Here is a 24,671-nt window from a genome sequence, read left to right on the forward strand (position 1 = left end):
CCTTAAAATTTTATTAAATTATATCCAACAATAAACTTTATGTGATCCCCTAAAAATTAATATACAGAATAGGTGGCCAACCTTTAAATATTAAAATCTTAAAATTCTTCTAACCTCATTATACACAAAAATTATGATATAATATGATATCAAGCTAGAATAAGTACCCTTTGTTAGAAGAACTGTAATACTTCACCTATGAGATTACTTATCTGGCAATCCCAAGTATACAGAATATGGATGAAATCACAAAATCCTTTTAAATAACCCAAAAACCTCACTGTTCATACACAAAAGTTCACTCCTGTTACTGTTAGGAGAGGACTTCTTTCTTACTAGAGAATGTCTCTTATTATAATACAAATATTTCTACCGCTTTTGTTACCTGATTTTCTAGTCCATCAATAAATTAGATGAGACAAAGCAGAACTGCAGGAGATAGCCATGAGAGCAATGCTGAAAATATCAATCTGACTATGGGGAGAAAAGAGAAATGAGTACAAAATATTTTTTTATGGAATGCTGATTACCTGCAAGAAATCTTAAGACATTTCATTCATTCAACCAATATCTACTCATGCCCATAATGTGACTGACACTCACTGATCTAGATGCTAGGAAATGAGCAGTTAATAAGTCAGACTAAAAAAGTTCCTGCTCTCATGGAGCTTATATTTTCATCCAGGAAGACAGAAAATGAACAAGTTAAAGCAAAATGAAACGAAACAAAACAAAACAAAATACTCTCACACTTGTTATTTTATTTGATCCTTACAACAATCCAGGAAGCAGACTGCTTGGTTTCATTTGAACTGGGATTTAGAAAGTTGCCCAAGAATGCAATGCTACCAAAGTTGGCTCAGAGTTGGGACTGAGCTCAGATTCGTCTGATTCCAAAGGGGTATTTTTGATTTTGTAATTTTTTTTTTTTTTTTTTTTTTTTTGAGAGAGAGTGCTCGCAAACAGGGATGGGCAGGAGAGAAGAGGAAGAGAGAATTTTAAGAAGGGCCCCATGTCCGGTGCGGAGCCTGACATGGCGCTCAATCTCATGACCCTGAAATCACGACCTGATCCAAAATCAAGAGCTGGATGCTTAACAGACTGAGCCACCAAGGCGCCGCCCAAAGGGATGTTATTATTATTATTTTTTAATGTTTATTTTATTTGAGAGAGACAGGGAGATTGTGTGAGCATATGCATGAGCATGGGAGGAGGAGAGGGAGAGAATCTCACAAGGCTTGATGCCATGACACTAAGGCCATTACCTAAGCTGAAATCAAAAAGTTAGACGTTCAACGAGCTGAGCCACCCCGGCACCCCCCCCCTTTTTTTTAAGGTTTATCTGAGAGAGAAAATGGGGGGCAGGGGCAGAGGGAAAGGGAGAGAGTTTCAAGCCGAGTTGGCTTGAAACTCTCTGAGCGGCAGAGCCCAACGTGGGACTTGATCCCACAACCCTGAGATCAGGACTTGAGATCATGACCTGAGCTGAAACCAAAAGTCAGACACTTAACTAACTGCACCACCCAGGCACCCACCAAAGGAATATTCTTTTTTTTTTTTTTTTTTTTTTAAAGATTTTATTTATTTATTTGACAGAGAGAAATCACAAGTAGATGGAGAGGCAGGCAGAGAGAGAGGGGGGAAGCAAGCTCTCTGCCGAGCAGAGAACCCAACGCGGGCCTCGATCCCAGGACCCTGAGATCACGACCCGAGCCGAAGGCAGCGGCTCAACCCGCTGAGCCACCCAGGCGCCCAGGAATATTCTTAACAATGAGTTTTTTCATAGCACTTGATCAGGGTTTAAAGTTATGCATCTATTTCTATGATTATTTGGTTGATGTCATTTTTTTCCCCACTCACACTTTATACCTTGAGTACAGAGACCAATGTGTTTTTGTTCAACATGTATCCTTCCTGCCCAATCCAATATCTAGCACACTGAGGCTACTCAGTAGATATTTACTATCAAGTAAATTATTTTACAGATATACAGCTATTATCTCCATACTCCCTGAGGATGTGGCCAGTCATGAGCCTGAGTAATCAAAGAAAAATTTAATTAACTTCAGTATCATCCAAGAAAGGCAGAATATAATAAATTTTCTTAAACAATTCTTGGTTTATATGAAAGTTTCTAGCACTTGAGTAGAATCCCCATTCCTCATACTGTCTTAAATACCTCCTTCATACTAGCCTCTAGATTATGCTATAATGTTAACTAAGGCATGTTGAATAAAGTAATTTTTCTCTATTCACTAAATCTCTTGATTTGTACTAACATAAAATGATTACATCCAAAGGAAAACACAAGAGTCATGTGACAAAAAGATACATTTTAGGTTGTTTTGAAATCTCTGTTTTTATTGTTCACTTGTTTAAAAAAAAGGAATTCCTCAAAATAAACATTAATTGAAGAATATTAGTACTAGAAGCTACTTTATAAATATTTGTGTCCCAGTAAATTTAAAGATAAAGAAATAAGATGTGAAGAGATTAAATGACTTGCCCAAGGTCACAAAATGTCTAAAACAAAAAGAATATATAAAATGTAAATGCTATATGCATAACCACAAGTTATCTCAAAACCACTAAATCATAAAAAACACTATAATTGATTGAAAATGAATACAAGTTATAATGGGGGGGATTAAATGTCCCAAGATAGTCTTGTGAAGAGATACTTTATGTAATTTGAGGATAAAACCCAATACTGTGTTTACCCTGAATTTTCAAGTAATTGGTTTAATTACAGGGTCCCTTACCAAATTAGGCAGACCAAAGTCAGGACAGCAACTTTATATCTCCCCAAGAGATATGATGAAGAAAGAGGTGGTACCTCTGATTCCCTGAACCTATGTAATGAATGTTCAGTAATAGCTGGCCCTACATAGGCCTTACAATCCTTATCATTTCAGTCAATTTCTCTTCAAATATTGGTTCTGATCCATTCCCTAGCTTCATTCAGGTCTCCAGTTAAGTCTTATATTAGACCTGCCCAGTATGTTCTCAAAATTTTAAATGACTCTTCTTTATTTTCCATAGTTTTATTTCTTTACCTACAATCTGGAACTTTTCTTCTAATCTAGCTTCTGTGTTATATGTTCTCTCTTCAACTGTGTCAATGTTGCCAAACTCACTTAAGTTTTTAAATGTCAGTATTTTTCAGAAATTTTATTTGGACCTTTTTCAAATGTGCTATGTAACTTTTACAGTTTCTTCCCTGAAGATATTTTCCAGTCTACCTTTTATTTCTAAAATCAAATTAAGCACCATTTAAAAAAATAATCAGTGTTTGATAATTCTAATATCTGAAAACTTCGTGATCTCTTTTTGCTATTATCTTTTTATTCTTACTCTTATCACTCTCTCATACATCTGATTACATTTAACTGTGTGCTGATCACTGCCTTGAGAAACTATTTCTGAGAATTTCCTAGAGCTAAGAAAGATGATGCCTTCCTCCAGAGAGAGGCTACACTTGCCTCTGCCATCTACCTTACAGTATCACCTATTCCAAAACCATTTTACCCTAGGGATTCCTTGGATGACTCATTAATGCAAATTTGAACTGAAAATCCATGTGAAAGTCCCCACCATGGTCAGGCTATCTCGAAGATAGATAGGGTTTGTTTTCTTTTGTTTCTGCTCTGCTCAGCACCAAGGCAACTTTCCCCATGGTGCCCTACATGGGGAAGGGAAACAGTTTTCCTTCTGATTTACATTTATTCTAAGGCTGTCACCCATGAAGGAGGATTTCATTTCATCTCCCTACCATAGACAATATTTTGATTTATTTCAGCTTTATCTTCTTCTAACCTCACAACCTATTAAAACTTCATTTGATTTTTGATTTGGCTTGATTTCTCTTTTCTCACAAAGCTATTAAAACCCTACTCGATTTTGTCAGAATTTGGCCTCAGACAAACACAGATGCTACGTTTTGCTTACTTTTCTGGTTTCTTGCTTTTGCTTAGCTTTAGGCTTAGAAATATCATTAATATTTACTAATTTCTTATTTTCAAAATAAACAATAAAATATTCTTATTCAATCCAGCAATTCCACTTCTGGGCATATGTCGAAAAAATTAAAAGCAAGGACTCAAACAAAAAGAAAAATAAAGGATTCAGATAGATATTTGTATACTCATGTTCACAGCAGCATTATTCCCAATAGCCAAAAGGTAGCTATTCCTATGTTCACCCAGGGATCAATGACTAAACAAAATGTGGTCTATACATAGAATGGAATATTATTCCATCTTCAGAAGGGAATGTTGATACATGCTATAATATGGATGAACCTTGATGACATTATGCTAAGTGAAATAACCCATTCACAAAAGGACAAATACTGTATGATTTTGGTTACAGGAGATGCCTAGAGTAGTCAAATCCATAGAGACACAAAGTGGATTGGTGGTTGCCAAGGAATGTGAAGAAAAATGGGTCCTTATTGTTTAATGGGTATGGAGTTTCAGTTTAGGAAGATGGAAATAGTTCTGGAGATGGATGATGGTGACTGTTGCACAACAACGTGAATGTACTGCACTGAATGTAAAAATGGTTAAAACGGTAAATTCTGTATTACGTACATTTTATCAGGATTTTAAAAGTTCTTATTCAAATGACTAATTTCCCTACCTTCACTTTTACTTAAATGCATAAAATGAACAGTATTTATGTGCTTAATGGGACATCTTCAGAAAGTGTTTTCTGGTTAAGGGTCAAGTTTGAATAACATTAACTAAGCCCTTAGTCTTGAAAACCTCTGATTCTTAAAGATGTTTTCTTCATATATAATTACATGTGAAGAAAAAAATAAAAACGATGTTGGAAAAACACAAAGATATAAGAAATAAAATTAGGCCTTATCTAACATTTTACTCCCAGGAGCAAAAGGCTCATAAATAGATAAATTTCACCTCCCTTCAGTAGAGATATTTTTAAACCAAAACTTTTTTGTTATTACTATAAAATCACGTTTCCATGTAATTTTCAAAATCTATGGTAATATTCTCAAATGTGAGTATTATAAAATAGTCTATTAAATTTACAGAATTTCACTATTAGGTACTTGTTTATTTTATAAAAAGTTCAATTAGAGAATACTTTAAAATTCTTAGTTTTACAAATATCAATTAAGCACTTTTTGCAATATAGTTAAGAGGTTAAAAATAAAAAAAGAAAACAACTTAGAAACCACAAAACATCATTCTCCAGGGGTAGGCTATTTCATGTTACAAAAAAAAGGAGGAAAAGGAAGGGAAACGAAGGGAAGAGGGAATGTTTGACTGGTCAGTGTCTATCCAAACCTTCATCTAACTCCTACAGCTTCCTTTCCCACTCCTAATTTGCCAACAACCACTTATAAACAACTTTATCTACACCCATCTTAACCTCTGTCATGCCACTCTAAAGGAACAAGTGTATTTCCACCTTATATAAAATCCCCCCATAACTTTATGATATATATTTCATTTACCATCTCTAGCTCTTTCCCTTCATTTTAATATTTACATTTCTTCTATTTTAAAAAGAAAAATCTCTTTCTTGATCTTGTACATCCATTTCATTCTAGCCTTTACAGTCAGCAACTTTTAAAGTGTAATCTTGACTCCTTCTCTCTACTTCATCTCCAGTTCTCTCATCAGCCCACTCTATCCCTCTCCATCATACCACTACACTGCTTGCGCTACGGTCTCAATTTATAACTGGCAAAACCAAGAGACATTTTTCAGACCTCCCTTTAGCACCTGACACAACCACCACAAATCCTCAAAATTTTCTACGTTTCCTTCAAAGTTATTACTCTCTTATCTTCAAAATATTCCAGTTTCTCTGTTCCTGGTTAAATAGATTTGTATATTATAGTATATATATCATAAAGAGAATTTTTACAAAAATGTTAATGAAACTAGAAGTATCCCACAGTTTGTGGTAACAAAGCACTTAAAAAATAATTATTAAACTTAAAGATAAATCAAATATTTTAAACAAAAACCCTAATATTCTAAATTTGCTCACCTTTTTTGGTGGTGGTTGGGGGGGGGGGGGGTTGAACAGGAGAGAAAGAAAATCTTAAGCATGCTCCATGCCCAGCAATGGGCCTGAGGCAGGGCTTGAGCTCATTACCTCAAGACCCTGAGGATCATGACTGGAGCTGAAAGCAAGAATCAGATGCTGAACTGACTACACCACCCGGGCACCCTGCTCACCTTCTCTTCTACCCAGTGCTAGAAAATGAAATCTTTTCTTCAAGAGAAATATATTTTGAAAACAAATGTGAAAATGCTTTTTGAAAATAAATGCTTTTCAAAAGGAACTCATTTATATAAAAAGCATTCTGAAAACATGTTGATTACTGCCAAAAATAAATAAATTAGTAAAATTAATTAAAACACGTATCAGAATACTTCAAAAATTTGGAGAACAAATTTTTATCTCATCTATCAAAGAATTTAAGTAGGTTTTAAACCTGCTATAAACATTTTTTTTCTCATTTCCCTCCTAATCCCCTGTTAAAACTTTCAAAAATAAACCTTCCAGTTAATTTGTAGGAACAAATACCTGACATCAGGAAAGATGGCAATTACTAGCAGATTTCAAGAAGAACCTGGGAACTACTAGTAAACAGAATTGAAAAAGGTTCATGTTAGGTAAATAAGGCAAATGTTAACATCTCTTTCATTTGGAAGCACGGATCTTTATGGGTATCTTTGCAACTATGAAAGTTAATAAAATCAGATATTCAAATAACTGTACACAATTCCTTTATTATTATACATTCTAAATAATTATATTTCACCTATGAGACTGCAGGCTAATTAAAAGTGGAGACTTGTCTTCATCTTTATAACCTAGTGTTTTGACTATATGACATACAGAAAATAGTTATGCAATAAATACTGTGTGAATAACCAAAAATATAGGCAAGTAGACTAAAATGATATACCTACACAGATACACAAATACATATGTATTTAACAGTGTAACGCCTGGTTAGGTAAACAAAACGCTGCCTAAAATCGGCTTGATTCAAATCACGATGTTTCCACACCAATTTAATGGTGTTTAAGGGCTCAACTTGTAATTTATGAATTCCTTTTTAAAAATTATTATTTTCTTAATTAACATATGTTCTCCTAAATGAAGGTATCAGAGTTGCCCTATACAATATGTGAGGCTCTTTGCTTTCAAAGTGAATCATCAGTGATACAAGGAATGAATATATAAAATCAATAACAGTAAAACAAAACCAACAGTACTTCTTCTGTGACAGACTGTGAATAAATGACCCAGCACAAATGAAACATTGGAAGTTTTAAAACTTAGATTTTCAAAATAACAAATTAGAACTAAAACTCAAATAACAGTATATTTATTTTAGGACTCAGTTTATATCCACTAATCTCATGAAGAATGTGATAGCTACTTAACATAACTTTTGCCATGGTATAAATTTTCATTTCATGCTATATTAAACAAAATTTAACAATAAATCATATAATTATTAATATAAATATTCCCCATTGCCAAATTACATTAGTCTTCCATGGTAGTTAAAGAGGCCCACATTACAATTTTAATTGAAAAAAATTAAAAAATATATTCTGTTAGTATCTTTAATTCTAACTGAATCTTTAAAATAGAAAAATAAAACAAAATAAAAGAACACAAGGCTATTCACAAAACAGGAATTAGGATACCATGTATATGTGTGTGTGTATTCACTGATATGATAAACTGCTAAAGGTTATGGTAATTACTAATTATATTCAGAGAAAAATTTTATCTTATAAAAGCTGAGATACAAAATGATTAAGTGAAACTAAAGCTGAATTTTATGGATGATATCTACCAGTCTTCTGTGCCCAAGCTATATCTAGGGTCTTTTTTTCTTAAAATGTATTAAAAGAGCAATATGGAGCTAAAGAACATGAAACGTACAAAATGGAAGGTATGTTAAAAAATCAATACTTCTGTAGCAAATGGTATCACTATTTTTCTTTTTTCAGAAACATTTTATATCCTGGAAAACACTCTTTCCCATTCTCAAGTTTATAGTTACATTAATTATATATGTTCACGACCTACTGATTGTACTCTAACAGTGCTTAAGGAAGAAGAAAAAAGCAACTACTTAAAAGATCAAATAAATAAATAAATAAACAAATAAAACAAAACAAAGCCAAATTTAGAAGCCAAAATATCCCACTGATACCTACCTCCTGGAAATGCCATTAGCCAGACAATTATGGCTACAGGATTTGGAGGATAGGGGCGATGAAGTTGGGGACAAGTTGAGAGGGGCAATCAAACTGTTGATGATCTCAGTCAACTGTGCACTCTGCAAGAAAAACACCAACTTATTACTACTGCTAAGCAAGAAATTTGAGTTAGTTCCCACACCGTTAGCAAATGTTTATTTCTTAGTAAATATTTTAATCTACGAAGATGATTTATACCACTACTGATTTTTCCACTTATTATAAATAAATCTACATTTTAAAGTACTCTTCCTTTTCTGTATCCGTTTTTATTACAGTTCCTTTATCTACTCATCCTATCATCTTAAAACATTTGAATTTAGCTAACAACATCTACATAACATTTTCTTTAAGGCAGCTAAGTTAATAACAATAAAATCATAGATATAATTTATTAAGTGACTACTATATGCCAGGCACTATGCAAAGCACTAAACATAGATAATTTCTAATCTTTATAACCAACCTGCAAAGTAGTTAATATTAGAACTACTGGTATTACTATTATTAAAATCAATTACAGCAGAGGAAATTGAAAGCTAAAAAGATTAAGCAGCTTGAATAAGGATTATAAAGTTGGTAAGAAATGGAGCTAGGATTCAAATTTAGGCTTGAATCCAATGTCACACTGTTTCTCAATATTTTTCCTAACTCAAAAATATCAGGTTTGTTTAGGTACTCAAATTTCCATTGATCCTTATTCCAAACTTAAATATACATAATATATTTGTACATAACTATATTATGTATATTTAAGTTTAATACATAATAAATAATAGATTTATAAAATTATTCTCAAAACAATAACCTACAATAATTATAATAAACATAGGCTTCATCACTGGAAACAGTATGTTTCTACAAAAGAATGACAATTATTTTCATTACACACATAGTCTATGTTTATTTTACAAAAAAGGGCAAAATTAAAAGGCTTAAAAAAGGAAAAGAAAATCACGTGTAATCCTATTACACAGAGAAATACTATTGCTAATATCTTAGTATATAACCATCCCTCTAGACTAAGTTTTTTTGAGTCTATGTGAGCATAAGTGCATACAAAATGCATCTACACACATACACATACACAAGCACACGCGCACGCGCACACACACACAAACACACACTGTTTTAATTAAATCATGTCATATAAATTTTCTATGACCTGGTTTTCTCACTTAATAATGTATGATTTTATTTTTTAAAATACGTGGTCCTATTTCACCATTTTTATTAATTGAAATATCTTTCCATTAGAAAATAGAGGGGTATATGAAATAATAATTTTTAAAATTTTCATTTATATGAAAATAATTCGCTATTAGAAATAACGAGATAATAATTAGTATATCTAATAATTGAATTCCTCAAAGTCTTGAAAAAGACCCTGAAATGTTTTCACCATTTACTTTCTTGAAAAATAATACATTCCTAATGACTTCATTTTCATTTTTAGATTAAAGATCATTTTCAAATCAATACAAATAGATTCTTGATATACTTAGTAAGCACTCATTAGTTTAGTCATACAAAGAAATTTATAAAGTATCTCATATTTTTCAGTCTGAAACACTGATACAGTCTTCTCATTGTTCCACTGCCAAAAGTATCATTAAAAATCTTCTAACCCCCCTGAGGTAACTGGTTAGGTATGTGTGAATAATTGGTCCAGAAGAACAGCCTAGCCACCAACCAATCCAGCCCAATAAAACCTCAAATATCTGATTCCATGTTTGGCATAAGAAAATCAGAGTAAAAATGAGAAAAAATGAGGACAGGAGTAATTTAAACTTTGAAAGCAAAAACTAATCAAACTTGAAAGTTAAAACACTTACTAGCTACTGGATAATAAGGTTTTAAATGTAAACACACCCATGTGAAACTTTTTAAAAATTACCTAAAGTTCTAAAAGAAAGTCACCTTTTAATTTCTGAACAAAATACATTATCTAATAATATGTCTATATTAATACTATAATCAATGTTATTTTTTAAAACTGATACCACTCTATAACTTAACAGTGCCTTTATATTTTAATTATCAACTCTTTAATTGCTTTTGAGATATATAAATAAGCTTTGTTTGGTAAACAAAACATTCCCCTAACAAAATTAACTTAAATCATCCAATATTTGATCTGTACTCAAGGTCCACTAAGATCAGTGAACAGTTACATACCAACAGGTTATCTTAAGAAAAATATGTGTAATATCAAGCCTGCTAACCTTGACACTTAATTCTCAACCCTCTTCAGCAAGTATTTGAAAACAATGTTTTTAATTGGCCTATAAAAACATTACTAGCATATGCTACAAGAGCAAATGATCTGTTCACAGGCAATTTAGTAATGACCTCTACAAGAGATTACTGCTGTCCCTTTCTTATCCTTTTGCTCTACACTTCCTATATCCAAAGCCATTGCCATTGTTCTCACAAGTCCTGGTTCCCTTCTCTTTCAAAGCCTCTAGCACTCCTGTCAGCAATGGGACCAAAAATAAACATAATACCCAGGGCCAATTTCATGGGGATGCAACCTGAGCAGTTGCACAGGGCTGCCCTCAGAAGGATCCCATGATTGGTTAATGCCCTGCTGTCACAGACTTAAATCTCCTCAAAACTGTTTTTAACAAAGAGCTATGTAATTTCATTTTGCACTGGACCCTGGAAATTAGCCAGTTCCGATGTTAACTCAGGTCTAATAAAACAAATTGTTGCTACCAAGGAGAAAGAAAGAATATAAAAAATCTCTCTCCAAAGGATAAGCAGCGACCTACAGGTAAAGAAAACAGAAGATCTGACTGACCAAGCAAATACATTTGCTTGGGGTGAAACAGTTGGGGCCAAACTCAAAGGGTGGTGAAAAGAGAGGGAAGTGGGAACATAACCAACACTATTTAAAACACCATTTATATGGTAAAGTGCATTCGAATTTAACACTAGATAATTTAAAAAGAACTTTCTGGATTATAAAGTATTCATAAAAGTATGTTGATTATGAATTTGTGCAATTATACAACTAAGAAAAAAAACTCTAGACAACTGTAAATTGAACAAATATGGGGTGAGAGGTATTGCACCATACTTTGACTTACCAGGAATAAAACAGTAGTAACCTGGTACTAAATTATTTCACAATATATGACAGAAAAACCTAGAAAAATTAGATGTGAGCAGGCATGAATCCAACTTACTCACTGAAACAAGGGAACTATGTACCTGTGATCCCAATTAGGTATATTTCAGCAGACTTAGATTGGTTGTAAGGTAACAAACTCTTACAAAGCCAGCTTTGTTCAAGAGCCACCAAAGTCTAAATAAAAATAAATGGTGTGATTTCAAAGGACAGATAGAGTAATTAAACTTCTTGAGTCATCCATAATTGAATTTCAATATTAGGAAAAGCTTTAGACTCAAAATAATTTGTTAGGGGCTTAGTCACCATTTATTTACATGAACGTTTTTAACGAAAGAATTCATATTCTGATCTCTTTCACTAAAAATCTCTATCAATAAATTGATCACATCTATTAATCTATAAGTAGATTCAGATCTATTAAATGGTATCACTGTTCTTTCTTCATGAAAGAAAGTCCAATGATGAACAATTTTGCTTGAAAAAAGATATTCTAATCCTAGTACAAACGAGTTCTCATCCTCTGGCTGTGTACCAATGTTTTATATATTTAAATAACTGTAATTGTATCAATGTTATAAGAGAGACTCATCATATACTACAAATTTTAATTGCATTTAATGTAAAATGGGAAACCTTAACAATGAATATCCCAAGCAAACACACAGGTTTATTTATAAAATAAATAAATTTATAAAACTGAATACAACTCATTTCATGCCACTCTTAACTCTTCCATCATATTACCTGCTTTTCTATATTGCGAAGAAGAAGTGTTGGGCTACTTGGTGACATTTCAAAATCTTGTTCTGGTAAAGGATCTGGACTCTCTTGAGGAATCTGGGGATTCCCTGTAGTATTTAATGAAGCCGCCTGGTCAGCAAATTGTATTTGTTTCTTCAAAATGTCTTTTGGAAGTTGACATTCTTCTAGGATCACTATCCCCTAGACAAACAGCAATTAAGAGATGAAATTAAAATAAATTGACTGCTAAATCAACTTTAACGTTACAATGCACTTGAAACCACGTTTCTTATCACCTGAAAGTAGAGTCTAACTGTAAGAAATTGGCTGATTTAAAACATGTGTAGCTAAAGCAACATGTATGTCTGATGGGTTAGGCTTGTAAAATATTGCCATACATTGTATATATGAAGTTATTTTTCTTCTTATTGGCTTTAGTTATTAGCAGCAAAAGCATGATACATTTTTTTAAAGATTTTATTTCTTTATTTGACAGAGATAAAGAGAGCACAAGTAGGCAGAACAGCAAGCAGAGGGAGAGGGAGAAGCAGGCTCCCCACTGAGCAAGGAGCCCGATGTGGGGCTTGATCCCAGGACCCCGGGGACCAAGACCCGAGCCAAAGGTAGCCACCCAAACGACTGAGCCATCCAGGCACCGCAAGCATGATACATTTAAAATCAAGGCTTATATGCAGAATATGAACACTTCACACTGAAGTCTTCAGACATTTTGGTCACTAGCATTTCCATTTGAGTACTCCCAGTTTCATAAGTTAACATACCAAACTTACAGACATCAAGCCCGATGTGGGGCTTGATCCCAGGACCCCGGGGACCAAGACCCGAGCCAAAGGTAGCCACCCAAACGACTGAGCCATCCAGGCACCGCAAGCATGATACATTTAAAATCAAGGCTTATATGCAGAATATGAACACTTCACACTGAAGTCTTCAGACATTTTGGTCACTAGCATTTCCATTTGAGTACTCCCAGTTTCATAAGTTAACATACCAAACTTACAGACATCCAAACAACATTCTGACTTTTACAAACTGCTTTCAGAGTACTCTTAGTAGTCCAACTCTGTTGCTGCCAGCCAGCAACCATGGGCAGGACTGCACTATTGAGAAAAAGTATTCTCTAGTCCAGTTAAATTGTTGCTTATAAGGTAGATGAGTTAATAACAAAAGACACAAGTTTTCAACTGTGATGGGGTATTTTCTTAAATATAAGTAACTAGAGGAAAGAGTTGGGATCTAGCTGCCTTTGCCCTCCCTGCCTACCATTCACACACACACACCACGGGCTTGCTAAATACTCTCCCATATTCCCCAGATTCTTCACTCCAGCTGTTCTTACCCTTACGTCTCTCAATGGCAATGAAGACAGAATAGAAAGGAAGAAAAAGTATGCACAGATATGATCTTAACAGTTTCATTATCAGTTCTTATAGTAAAACTTTTTTCCCTCTCTATCCTTTATACCACTTGTATACACACACACACACACACACACACAGTTATTTAGCAAAATGCCAATAAACTCCTAATAGGCTAGTTGGAAATGTGGCTAAAATATTATATTCCTGTAATAAAAAGGTGACTAAAACATTAATTTAAGTGTACAGTATTTTAAGACGAGTCAAATTTAAAAACTGGCATCGGCCAGCTTATATCATATATAAGTGCTGTTTATAGGACTGGAACTGCCTATAAATTATGTTATAGATGAGTAGTTTTAATTTACACTATAATTTGGAGACTATATCACTTTAGCATGAACATATTCAGATATAGTGTCAAACATTATTTTGTAGTAATATATTACTACAAAAGTAATATAGTAAAAGTAATGAATAAAGTATTATTGTTATTATTATTTTCACCTACATTTATAACAGTGCTAGTAACTTTTACAGAAAGGAGATCCAACTGTTGATCCCATCTCAATAACTATCTCCTAGAATGCGTAAAAATGCTACCAAGAAATCTGAAGAAATATATTTTTTAATTTTTGTTTTATTTGATATTTTAAAAGTGAAAGTAGACTTGGGGCACCTGAGTGGCATAGTCTGTTAAGCGTCTCACTCTTGGTTTTGGCTTAGGTTGTGATCTAAGGGTCATGAGATCAAGTTCCATGTCTGGCTCTGCTTAAGACTCTTTCTCCCTCTCCCATGGCCTCTCCTACTCGTGCTCTCTCTCTCAAATAAATAAATATTTTTTTAAAAGTTGGACTTGTTAGATATAGTATCATCAATCTCAAAAGCTTTTGAAAGTATCTGAAATGTCCATTCAAAACATGTACAAGTGTCTCACTAGATTTTTAAATAGTATCTGCTTGCAAAATAAATACAAGTTTTCATCATATCAATTTAGCTGTGATTCCCATTGGTTTGATTATAGTTTATTTTATGGGACAGGCTGTTATGAATTAGCTTGGTTTTACAACCCTTACTAATAATCTTGTACATACCAAAAAAACTGATTCTGAATTTCAAAAGGTCAATTTTCAAACCTTTAGAATACTGTATTTTTTAGAAGGAGAGGTCTGCTACAGTTAGTTCAATGCAAAGTAATATTTGAAAAAACTGAATTAGGAAGACATTCATAATCAAGTTCATAATTTATTTTTTTCTCCTTAAATTGTTACCCTTGATAAAACTCTCACAAATGGCCAAGAACAGAGTGAAAAGGGGAATAGATTAAATCCTTTAAAGACACTACAGAGACAGTTTCAGTTCTTAAAAACCAAAAAAAAAATACATATGTGTTGGGTCACCATGATGTACACTTGAACATCTTACAATTTTGTCAGTCATACCTGAATAAAGCTGAATTTAAAAAAATGCTCAGAAAAAGAATAGTCTAACCATAGATAAACAAGGTAAATAATAACAAAGACATGAAAATTTTTTAGTAAGATGAATTGCAATAACTGAGACAAATGAAAGCTCTAGCGTAAGATGAAAGCAAGTCAACTGCTCCAGAGAAGAAAATTGTTCCTGACTGTAACACTAAAGAGACCCTTATCCCACTCCCAGGTCTTCATAGAGAAGACATGGTAATTAAAAAATAATGACCTCAGCAAACCTTCAGTATTTATAAACCTTCAGTCACCAAAGCTAATTTTTTTAAAAAATTTAAATGAGACACCTATGGGTGGCTCAGTCACTTAAGAGTCTGCCTTTGGGGGCGCCTGGGTGGCTCAGTGGGTTAAGCCGCTGCCCTCGGCTCAGGTCATGATCTCAGGTTCCTGGGATCGAGTCCCACATCGGGCTCTCTGCTCAGCGGGGAGCCTGCTTCTCTCTCTCTCTCTGCCTGCCTCTCCGACTACTTGTGATTTCTCTCTGTCAAATAAATAAATAAATAAATAAATAAATAAAAATCTTAAAAAAAAAAAAAAAGAGTCTGCCTTTGGCTCAGGTCATGATCCCAGGGTCCTGGGATCAAGTACTACCTTGGGCTGCTTGTTCAGCGGGGAGCCTGCTTTTCCTTCTGCCTGCTGCTCCCTCCCCCTACGCCCCCAACCCCGCGCTTGTGCTCATTGATAAATAACTAAAGTATTAAACTTTAAAAAAAAATTAAATGAAAAATTTCAAATGCAAAAAATTACAATTTAAAATGTAGAAGACCCTATCACAAGATAACAAAAGAAATCTAAGAGAAACCACTTAATATAGGATATTGAGAAGGACAGCCAGCTTCTCAACCAAAAAAAACCCACCTATTTTAATATTTTCTGAAAGTGACAAGAGGCTATTGTCTTAGTGAAAGTTGAAACAAAGAAAAGAAGAAACATAGAAGTTTTAATGTGTTGCCAAAATGCTGGAAGAACAAGGAAGGAATGTTGCTAATATGGACTTTCTTTTCTCTAAAACTTTTAGCAAAAGTTAGACCATCCCAATATGTCAAAAAAAAGGGGTAAATGACAGCTTAAAAACCCAACATGTATAGATCTACTCATAGACTGACTCAGTGTTTCCTGACCAGGGTTACCAACTAAGCACTTATTTAAACAGGATATTTACAAAAGAATGTCTCTCAACCTCTTTCCTTTCTCTGTATTTCAAATTTAACTGAGAAGAAAGGATTTTTTTTTTTAATTTTCAAGATAAGTTAAATAGGTCATTCAAGAGAATGTTAACTACACTTCTCAACTTTTTAATTACAATAACTCAAGAAGCCAGAAGAGCAATGAAAATGCTATTTTCTCTATTCAGTATTATAGTTCAACTAAACTGCACATAAATAAGCAATTAAACATCTTGATTAATTCCCAAGAAATGTAAGGAGAAGCTACTAAAATAAATACTGTAAAGACATTTTCCATAAAGTAAACATAATGTGATTCTTAAGAAAACAGAGGGCCAGATACACATCTAGCCTGAACCAAGAAAAATGTAAGGCCATATAAATTATTACTGAGTTTAGATTTCTTTCCTAAAAATAATTCCCCTAGATATTATATAAACATATGAACTTTTAAAAATGTTTTTAAAAGTACATAGCACTGTTTAGAACACACGAGTCATAAAATATGAACCAGACTGTGTAGATTCAAGTATAAAACTTAGTCATCAATTTAACTAGGAATCTTTCTTGGAAATTTCCAAACTGTTTTAGATTTGACTTTTTTTGAGAACTCTATTTACTATAAAAATGCTCATGATATTATATCCTCTAAAGTAAATGATCAGAGAGGAGAAATTATCTGGTGATCCTGAAAGAACTGGGAAATCACTACAACTGAAGCCTTCAATGAAGATAGTTAAAAATGGGAAACGGGGTGTCTGGGTGGCTCAGTGGGGAAAAAAAAAAGAGAAACAGTAACTACTTCTATCAGGAAATTATTCTTGAGCAGAGTTCCCCCAAATCCAACAGACAAAACAGGTTAAGCCTAAAGTTTTATGTCTATCCTTCTATCTACACACATCACCACCAAATTCTACAGTTCATTCCTTCCCAGTTTCCTCTTCCATCTTTACACAACTCATACTTTCCACTCCTTTGAATACCATTCTACTTTGTCACTCCCACAACATATTATGTTGTTTCGTGTCTTCAAACCTTCAAGGAATGCCCTTTTCCCAGCTCCACTGGTTCATCAAGCAAACCATTATTTATCTTCCAAAATTATACCGAGGTATCACCTCTTTTTCTGTTTTCTCATAACTGCTAATCCCTAAAATAAGACTTATGTATTGTCTCTATGCTACTTGTATATCTTATTAAAAAACATGTATCATTATACCAATTTCATTATATTACAATTAATTATTTACATGGTCTCTCTCCCCTACCAGAATATAAACTCATGATTGCACCTAAAAACTTTATTTATGTGCAGACCCTAGGTATTATTCCACTAACCACATGGATAACTGTATGATTAAGAATGTATTTCGGTGGGGCGCCTGGGTGGCTCAGTGGGTTAAGCCGCTGCCTTCGGCTCAGGTCATGATCTCAGGGTCCTGGGATCGAGTCCCGCATCGGGCTCCCTGCTCAGCAGGGAGCCTGCTTCCTCCTTCTCTCTGCCTGCCTCTCTGCCTACTTGTAATCTCTCTCTGTCAAATAAATAAATAAATCTTTAAAAAAAAAAAAAAAAAAAAAAAAAAAAAAAAAAAAAAAAAAAAAAGAATGTATTTCGGTAAAAGATAAACCAAGAGAGAAAAGGCAGTGTAGAAGAGACTGCAAACTTCCCAATATCCACTTTCCTCTTCTTTTTTACAACAAAACCCTACTCCTACTGGAATTCTAGCTATGCATACAACTTCTCATTATAAGGCTGTGTTATTTACCTCTCCCTCCTGAAATATGTGCCTAAACTTGGGCCAGTGACTGTGACACAAAGTACTACAATTTCCAAATCACCTCCCACCTAAAAACAAATTATTTTTCACTTTTCTCACTTCCCAAGGGCCAGAATGAGGGAATGACTACAACCCTGTTTAACAGTGCAGTCAACATTATCCTAGAGGACAACAAAAGTCCTCTAGGTAAAACACAAGAATAGTAAGTAGATATTTTTTTAAAGATTTTATTTATTTATTTGAGAGAGAGAGAGAACAAGCACTGGGGAGGGAAAGAGTGGGAGAGAGAAAGAGAGAGAGAGATTGAGAAGCAGACTCCCCACTGAGCAGGGAACCCAGATGCAGGGTCTGATTCCAGGACTCCAGGATCATGACCTGAGCCAAAGGAAGATGTATAAGCAACTGAGCCACCCAGGTGTCCCAGGAAGCATATTTTTTAAATAAAATTAGTTAGAAATATAATAATATAATAGTTAGAAATATAATTACTGACTATAAAAAAGAAGGAACTAGATTGTAGTAGATCTATGCAATGAAAAGTCAGAAAGTATTAGAATCCTGTTAACTCTATTTGAAAATAAGACTGTCTGTAACTAGACTGAATTCCCTCTGAAGGAACGCCCTCTTCATCTTTGCATCCCGAAGTCTACCATATACCTGACATTTTAGTGGGTTTTTCAAATCCAAAGAGAAACATAAATGTGAGGTAAATATTTTTTTAGAATTATTTTTTTTGAGCTAGCTCTGTAAGTGATAGTCCAGAAATAAAAAGAAGCACTAAAAAAAAAAAAAAAAAAAAAAAAAAAAAAAAAAAATCACAGATTGGGAAAAGTTAAGAACTATTCAATAATTGTATTTAATTTTCTACCATTTATGATATATAATTATATTTTCTGCAAATATATTTAGAGTATCTCTGGATAATAATAAACTGCTATTATTAATGCTTTCAGGAAGAGAAGTGGAGGACTAGAGGTAGAAGGGAGACTTGTTTCACAGTATATTTTTCAGTACTTTTTAAATTTTCTATCGTGTGTATGTAATTCCGTTTTTTTCAATTTGTTCTTTAAAAATCACCATTTACCCGACTAGACAATAAGCCTAAATAAATTCTGACCGTTGGTGCGGAAAGTAAAAAGAAAGAAAGAGTTAGAATCCCCATGTTTTAAGTAATAAATAATATAAAAATACTGAATACTTTTTAATCATTGTTAGGATTAATTTTAATTAAGAAGTATATTAAAAATTAGGAGTAATGACAAAGAATAAAGCTATAATGAACAGTTTCTAAATCAGCAGAGGTAAAAGAATGAAGCAAATTCTACCAATTGAAAAAAAGAAGTAAAATAACAAGACATAAATAAAAAAGAGGAGAATAAGGACAAATAAAAAATCAAAACTAATCAGAGTTGATTTTTGAAACTAACTATTCATAGTTTATAAAAATAATACCTAGAATAATAAAAATTTTTATTTAACAAAAAGCAAGAAGCAAAAACTAACCAAATTACCAGAAAAAACTGAAAAATTCACAATGATGGGGGAAAATTTTAACAAATGTGTATCACAAAAGGAAAGATCTAGAGGTATAAATATACAGCAGATATATCCAATAAAGTCAACAAATTTAACAAAGAATTCTATACTGAACACATACAGAACATGCATTCTTTTCTGTTACATATACTAAAATAATGAAAAGACAAGCTACAAATGAGAGATTTGTAATATTTATAACTGACCAAGAATAGTCTCCAAAATTTAAAAAGAATTCACAGACACACATTTCCACCAACCACAGCCCTCTCCCTGTCCCACCAAAAAGAGTGAATACAAAAGGTAGTTAATTCTTAAGCAAAAAACATTTGGTGGTCAATTATATCAAGACCCAATTCTCAGTACTAAGGAATGATTAAATTAAAACAATAATAAAAATAATATTTCTTACTCATTACACTGGAAAAATTAAAAGGTAAAAATTACTAGATGTTGGCAAGGATGCGTTAAAAAAAAAAAAGAGTTCTCATGCACTGCCAATGGGAATATTAACTATCCAATCACATCAGTAAGTATAGGGAAGATGAAGACAGCCAGGCCTAAGAGCCATCACTCTTAGGCATATACCAAGAACTCTCCATGGTTGACAAAGAAACACAAAAAAGATAGTCATTACAGTATTGTTTTTACTAGCATAAAACTAAACAATGTATATGTCTTTCAATAGAAAATAGGAGAAGAGATAAACATTCCATTGTATTCATAGAATTCCATCCCATTCATACAGTTAAGTAACATACAGGACCTATAAATTTATGCTGAACAAAAGCAAGCAAGTCACAAAAGAGTTTGTAATATATAGGTCATTAATACAGACTGTGAAATAATGGAAAAATAAATACTAGTTATAGACAGAGACATCTATGTGCCAGTAGTTTAAAAACATAAATACCAAAACATGCTGGAATCAAGAGAGTGGCTACAGTGGCATGAGGAAAGAGAATGGGATCAGGAAGGAGTATACGAGTACCTCAACTGTACAGGTAATGCTTTATTACTCTAAAAACTAAACCCAAACAGTAAAAATTTAACACTTGATAAATTTGGAGGTGGATACAAAGGTTTTCATTATATTGCTTTCTAGAGCTTTTTATGTGTTTATAATTTTTTTTAAAGCAAAACAAAAACTCTGATTCGATAAAATACACTGAGACTTCTCACATATGTTAAAATAAATGCCACCAAAGTAGAAGTTTATAAAAGTGTACCTAATTTCTTTTAATTGGAATCCAATGAAGAAGCTCTGAACTGCTCAAGTATGATAAAATGATCATAAAAAATACAAAGATATTACAATGAAAGCTTCAACTTAAAGCAATTGATATATTAAAAATGGTAATATCAGCTATACTTTTATAAAGACTTGTAACAATTACACTGTGTGCAGAGATGAGAAACTAAAACAGTAATTTTTTTAAAAAATACAAGAATACAAACAATACCTTGGATGCACGAATCTGCCTGTGAACATCTGTTAGTTGCTGGATTTTGTACTCTAGTTCTGAAATCTGGGCTTGAAGCCATGTCCATCGGCTGCCAACTCTCGCTCTGTCCACAAGCCACTTCCATTCAGTACTACAGTTACTGTGAATGAGACAAACATTGTTAGACAAAGAACAAAGGCAATCAAGTTTTCACAGACCACTTTAATAAATTCTTTGGCTCCTGTCATATAATCCAAATTCCTTTATACAACATCTAATTACATGAAGGAACCTCATATCAACTCTTATCAAAGAAAAATATTTAACTTCCCTATCTATCCCATAAACACTTGTTTTTATTATTACATATCCAGTAATAAGATAATCTCCTCTGCTACTTAACATTTTATTAAGGGCTGAAATAGGAGTGGGCTAGCAAATGAAAGGAAACAGTAATGATACTACTAACACCATGTAAAAACTGTTACATGAAGCTTCTATATGTAAGCAGAAGTATTAGATAACTCACTTGAACTGTGCTAGATCTAAATCTATGTAATAAACCAGAGTACTCAAATTTATTATATGCAATCTTTATTTGTTAAAACAGTAGTCACTGTTAGCTAATTAAACACCTAAACTCAATTTAAATATATTATCAAAAAGTATCAAAAATATGGCTGCTCTACCTTTCAAGTAAGTATACCAAATATATAGGCCTTGAAATATTTATTAAGATAAATAGTTTATAAAAACCTGATTCCTAGGGGCACCTGGGTGGCTCAGTTTGTTATGCATCTGCCTTCAACTCCGGTAGTAACCCCAGGATCTTAGGGTCGAGCCACACATCAGGCTCCCTGATCATCATGGAGCCGGCTTGTCCCTCTCCCTCTGCCCTGCTTGTGCTCTCTCTCTTGAATAAATAAATAAAATCTTTAAAAAAAAAAAAAAAGGGTGGGTCGGGGGTCGGGTGAGGGATGCCTGGATGGTTCAGTCCATTAAGTGTCTGCCTTTGGCCCAGGCTATGATCCCAGGCTGTTGGGATCGAGTCCCATATAAGGATCCTTGCCCAGCAAGGAGCCTGCTTCTCCCTCTCCCTGCTGCTTCCCTGTTTGTTTGCTCTCTCTGACAAATAAGTTAAAAACTAATAATAATAAAATAGATTTAAAAAATAAACCTGATTCCCAGGATTCACAGCCCAAAGATAAGAATTTATATAGACTTTTCTGTCATGCATTTTTGAAAATAAGGGTTGAACCCTAGCTCCTCTATCTTTTGGCAAGGGTACTATTCTAATCCATAGTTTAAGATAACAAATTAATTACTTTATGAAAATATTCTTACCACTACAAATAGAAAAGTTATTTGGAATAATTAATTAAGAGCTTCAGATTACAAAAGAAAACATGACAGAAATTGAAGATAAAAATGAAAACCAACAAATGCTTCATGGCAGAACACAAACTTTATGAAAAACTTGCCCAAAAATTACATTTACTGTCAAAACCCATAGAATGTACAACACCAAGAGTGAATCCTCATGTAAAGTATGGACTTTAAGTGGTAACTATTTATCAGTTTAAGTTCATAGATTTTTACAAATGCACTACTTTTGTATGCAGTATAATGATGGGGAGGTTCTATCAGTGTAGGGACAGGGAATATATAGGAACTCTTGCATTTTCTGCTTAATTTTGATAGGAATCTAAAACTGTCCATTAGTTTTACACTTGAACCATAATTAAATGTCTCCCATACAAACTTAAGGCAGAGAAAACTTATCCTAAAAAATAATTTACTGGGGTGCCTGGTGGCTTGGTTAGTAAAGCATGTGACTGTTGATCTTGGGGTTGTGAGTCTGAGCCCCATGTTGGGTGGGGAGAAGACTTAAAAAAAAAAATTTTTTTTAAGATTATTTATTTATTTATTTGACAGACAGAGATCACAAGTAGGCAGAGAGACAGGCAGAGAGAGAGAAGCAGGCTCCCTGTGGAGCAGAGTCCGATGCGGGGCTCGATCCCAGGACCCTGGGACCATGACCTGAGCTGAACGCAGAGGCTTTAACCCACTGAGCCACCCAGGCGCCCCGACTTAAAAATATTTTTTAAAATAAAATAATAAAAGATCATTTGTTGTGATGAGCACTGAATCTGCTCACCTGAATCACTGAAATGCACACCTGAAATGAATAATACACTGTACATTAACCAGAATTTAAATAAAAACTTACAGAAATAAAATACAATTTGTCAGAGAAACAGAATAAATTATTATAGCTTCACTGTATAGAATATATTTATTATAAGAGTATTTTACATTAAATCAAAGTCCCTAAGAGTTTTTTTTTTAATCCACTTGAGAGAGAGAGTGTGTAAGCAGGGTGGAGGACAGCAAAAGGAGAGGGAGAAGCAGACTCCCTGCTGAGCAGGGAGCCCCATGCAGGACTTGATCCCAGGATCCTAGGATCATAACCCGAACTGAAGGCAGACGCTTAAGCAATTGAGCCACCCAGGTGCCCCAAGAAATGTTCTTAAGATTCTAATTGCACACAATATGATTGAGGAGACCTTCATATAGGTTAAGAATTCTCTTGGTATTATATATTCTGTCTATATGTATTATGTTTTATATATTACATGCATTATGTATTTGGCTTATAGTCATTATTGTGCTTTTAAATTTGACACATCTTTAAATCATATTTTTATAGTTATGAAAATAACAAAAGAGAATGCTTATTCAAAATAATATTAAAATGGAGAGGCACTTGGCCGGCTCAGTCAGAGGGGCATGCAACTCTTGATTTAAGATTTTGAGTTCAAGCCCCACGCTGGGTATAAAGATTACTTAAACAAACAAATAAACAAGCTTTAAAAAAATAATACTAGCTTTTCCTTTTTGTGGCCATTGTTGAAGTGCCAGCAGCCACAATGAAGTTTAACCCCTTTGTGACTTCTGATGAGAGCAAGAACTGTAAAGAGCACTTCAATGCATCTCCCCACATTTGCAGGAAGATTATATCTTCCCCTCTTTCTAAAAAGCTGAGACAGAAGTACAATGTTCGATCCATGCCCATCCAAAAGGATGAAATACAGGCTGTGCAAGGATACTACAAAGGTGAGCAAATGGGCAAAGCAGTCCAGGTTTACAGGAAGAAATACGTCATCTACACTGAACGAATATACAAGAAGGCAAAAGGCACAACTGTCCATGTGGGCACTCAGCCTAACAAGATGGTTATCACTAGACTAAAATTGGACAAAGACTGCAAAAAGATCAAGCCAAATCTCACCAAGCAGGAAAGGAAAAGGGCAAATATAGGGAAGAAACAATTGAGAAGATACGGGAATAAAGTAATCTTATATACAACTTTAAATAAAAACTGTTAAGTGGCTGGGTGGCACATTTGGTTCAGCCTCCGCCTTCTGCTCAGGTCATGATCCCAGGGTCGTAGGATCAAGCCCTGGGTGGATTTTGTACTCGGCAGAGGGAGGTAAGTGTCTGCTTCTCCTGCTCCCACCCCACCCCGTGCGTGTGCACGCTCTCTCTCATATAAAATCTTTAAATAAATAAAAACCGTTAAAATGAAAAAATTTTAAAATAGATACTATTATCTATTATTCATAGATAATACTTAATAACACCAACTACCAATCATGAAATTAGTGAGAAAGGCAAGGGCCATGGCACATAGCAACTGTACAGGTTAATGGTAAAGTGTTGGATTTTATGCAAA

At 33.8% G+C, this 24,671-nt stretch overlaps 1 protein-coding gene and 1 pseudogene across 6 annotated transcripts in view; one reads left to right on the forward strand and one right to left on the reverse strand.

Annotated features, from left to right (window-relative positions):
- Positions 1-24,671, reverse strand: part of KANSL1L (KAT8 regulatory NSL complex subunit 1 like) — a 136,525-nt gene that overhangs the window by 79,572 nt on the left and 32,282 nt on the right. For all 6 annotated transcript variants that reach the window (XM_013063776.2, XM_013063779.2, XM_013063778.2 and 3 more), the window contains 3 exons: positions 20,954-21,095; positions 12,148-12,345; positions 8,226-8,347 (listed from right to left, as the gene is read on the reverse strand). In XM_013063776.2, the coding sequence (XP_012919230.1) occupies positions 8,226-8,347; positions 12,148-12,345; positions 20,954-21,095 (462 nt within the window). The remainder of the gene's footprint in view (positions 1-8,225; positions 8,348-12,147; positions 12,346-20,953; positions 21,096-24,671) is intronic.
- Positions 23,770-24,597, forward strand: LOC101677538 (annotated as a pseudogene).

This window comes from Mustela putorius, unplaced genomic scaffold, assembly GCF_011764305.1.
Source record: "Mustela putorius furo isolate JIRA1106 unplaced genomic scaffold, ASM1176430v1.1 tig00000275_pilon_pilon_pilon, whole genome shotgun sequence".
NCBI lineage: Eukaryota > Metazoa > Chordata > Mammalia > Carnivora > Mustelidae > Mustela > Mustela putorius.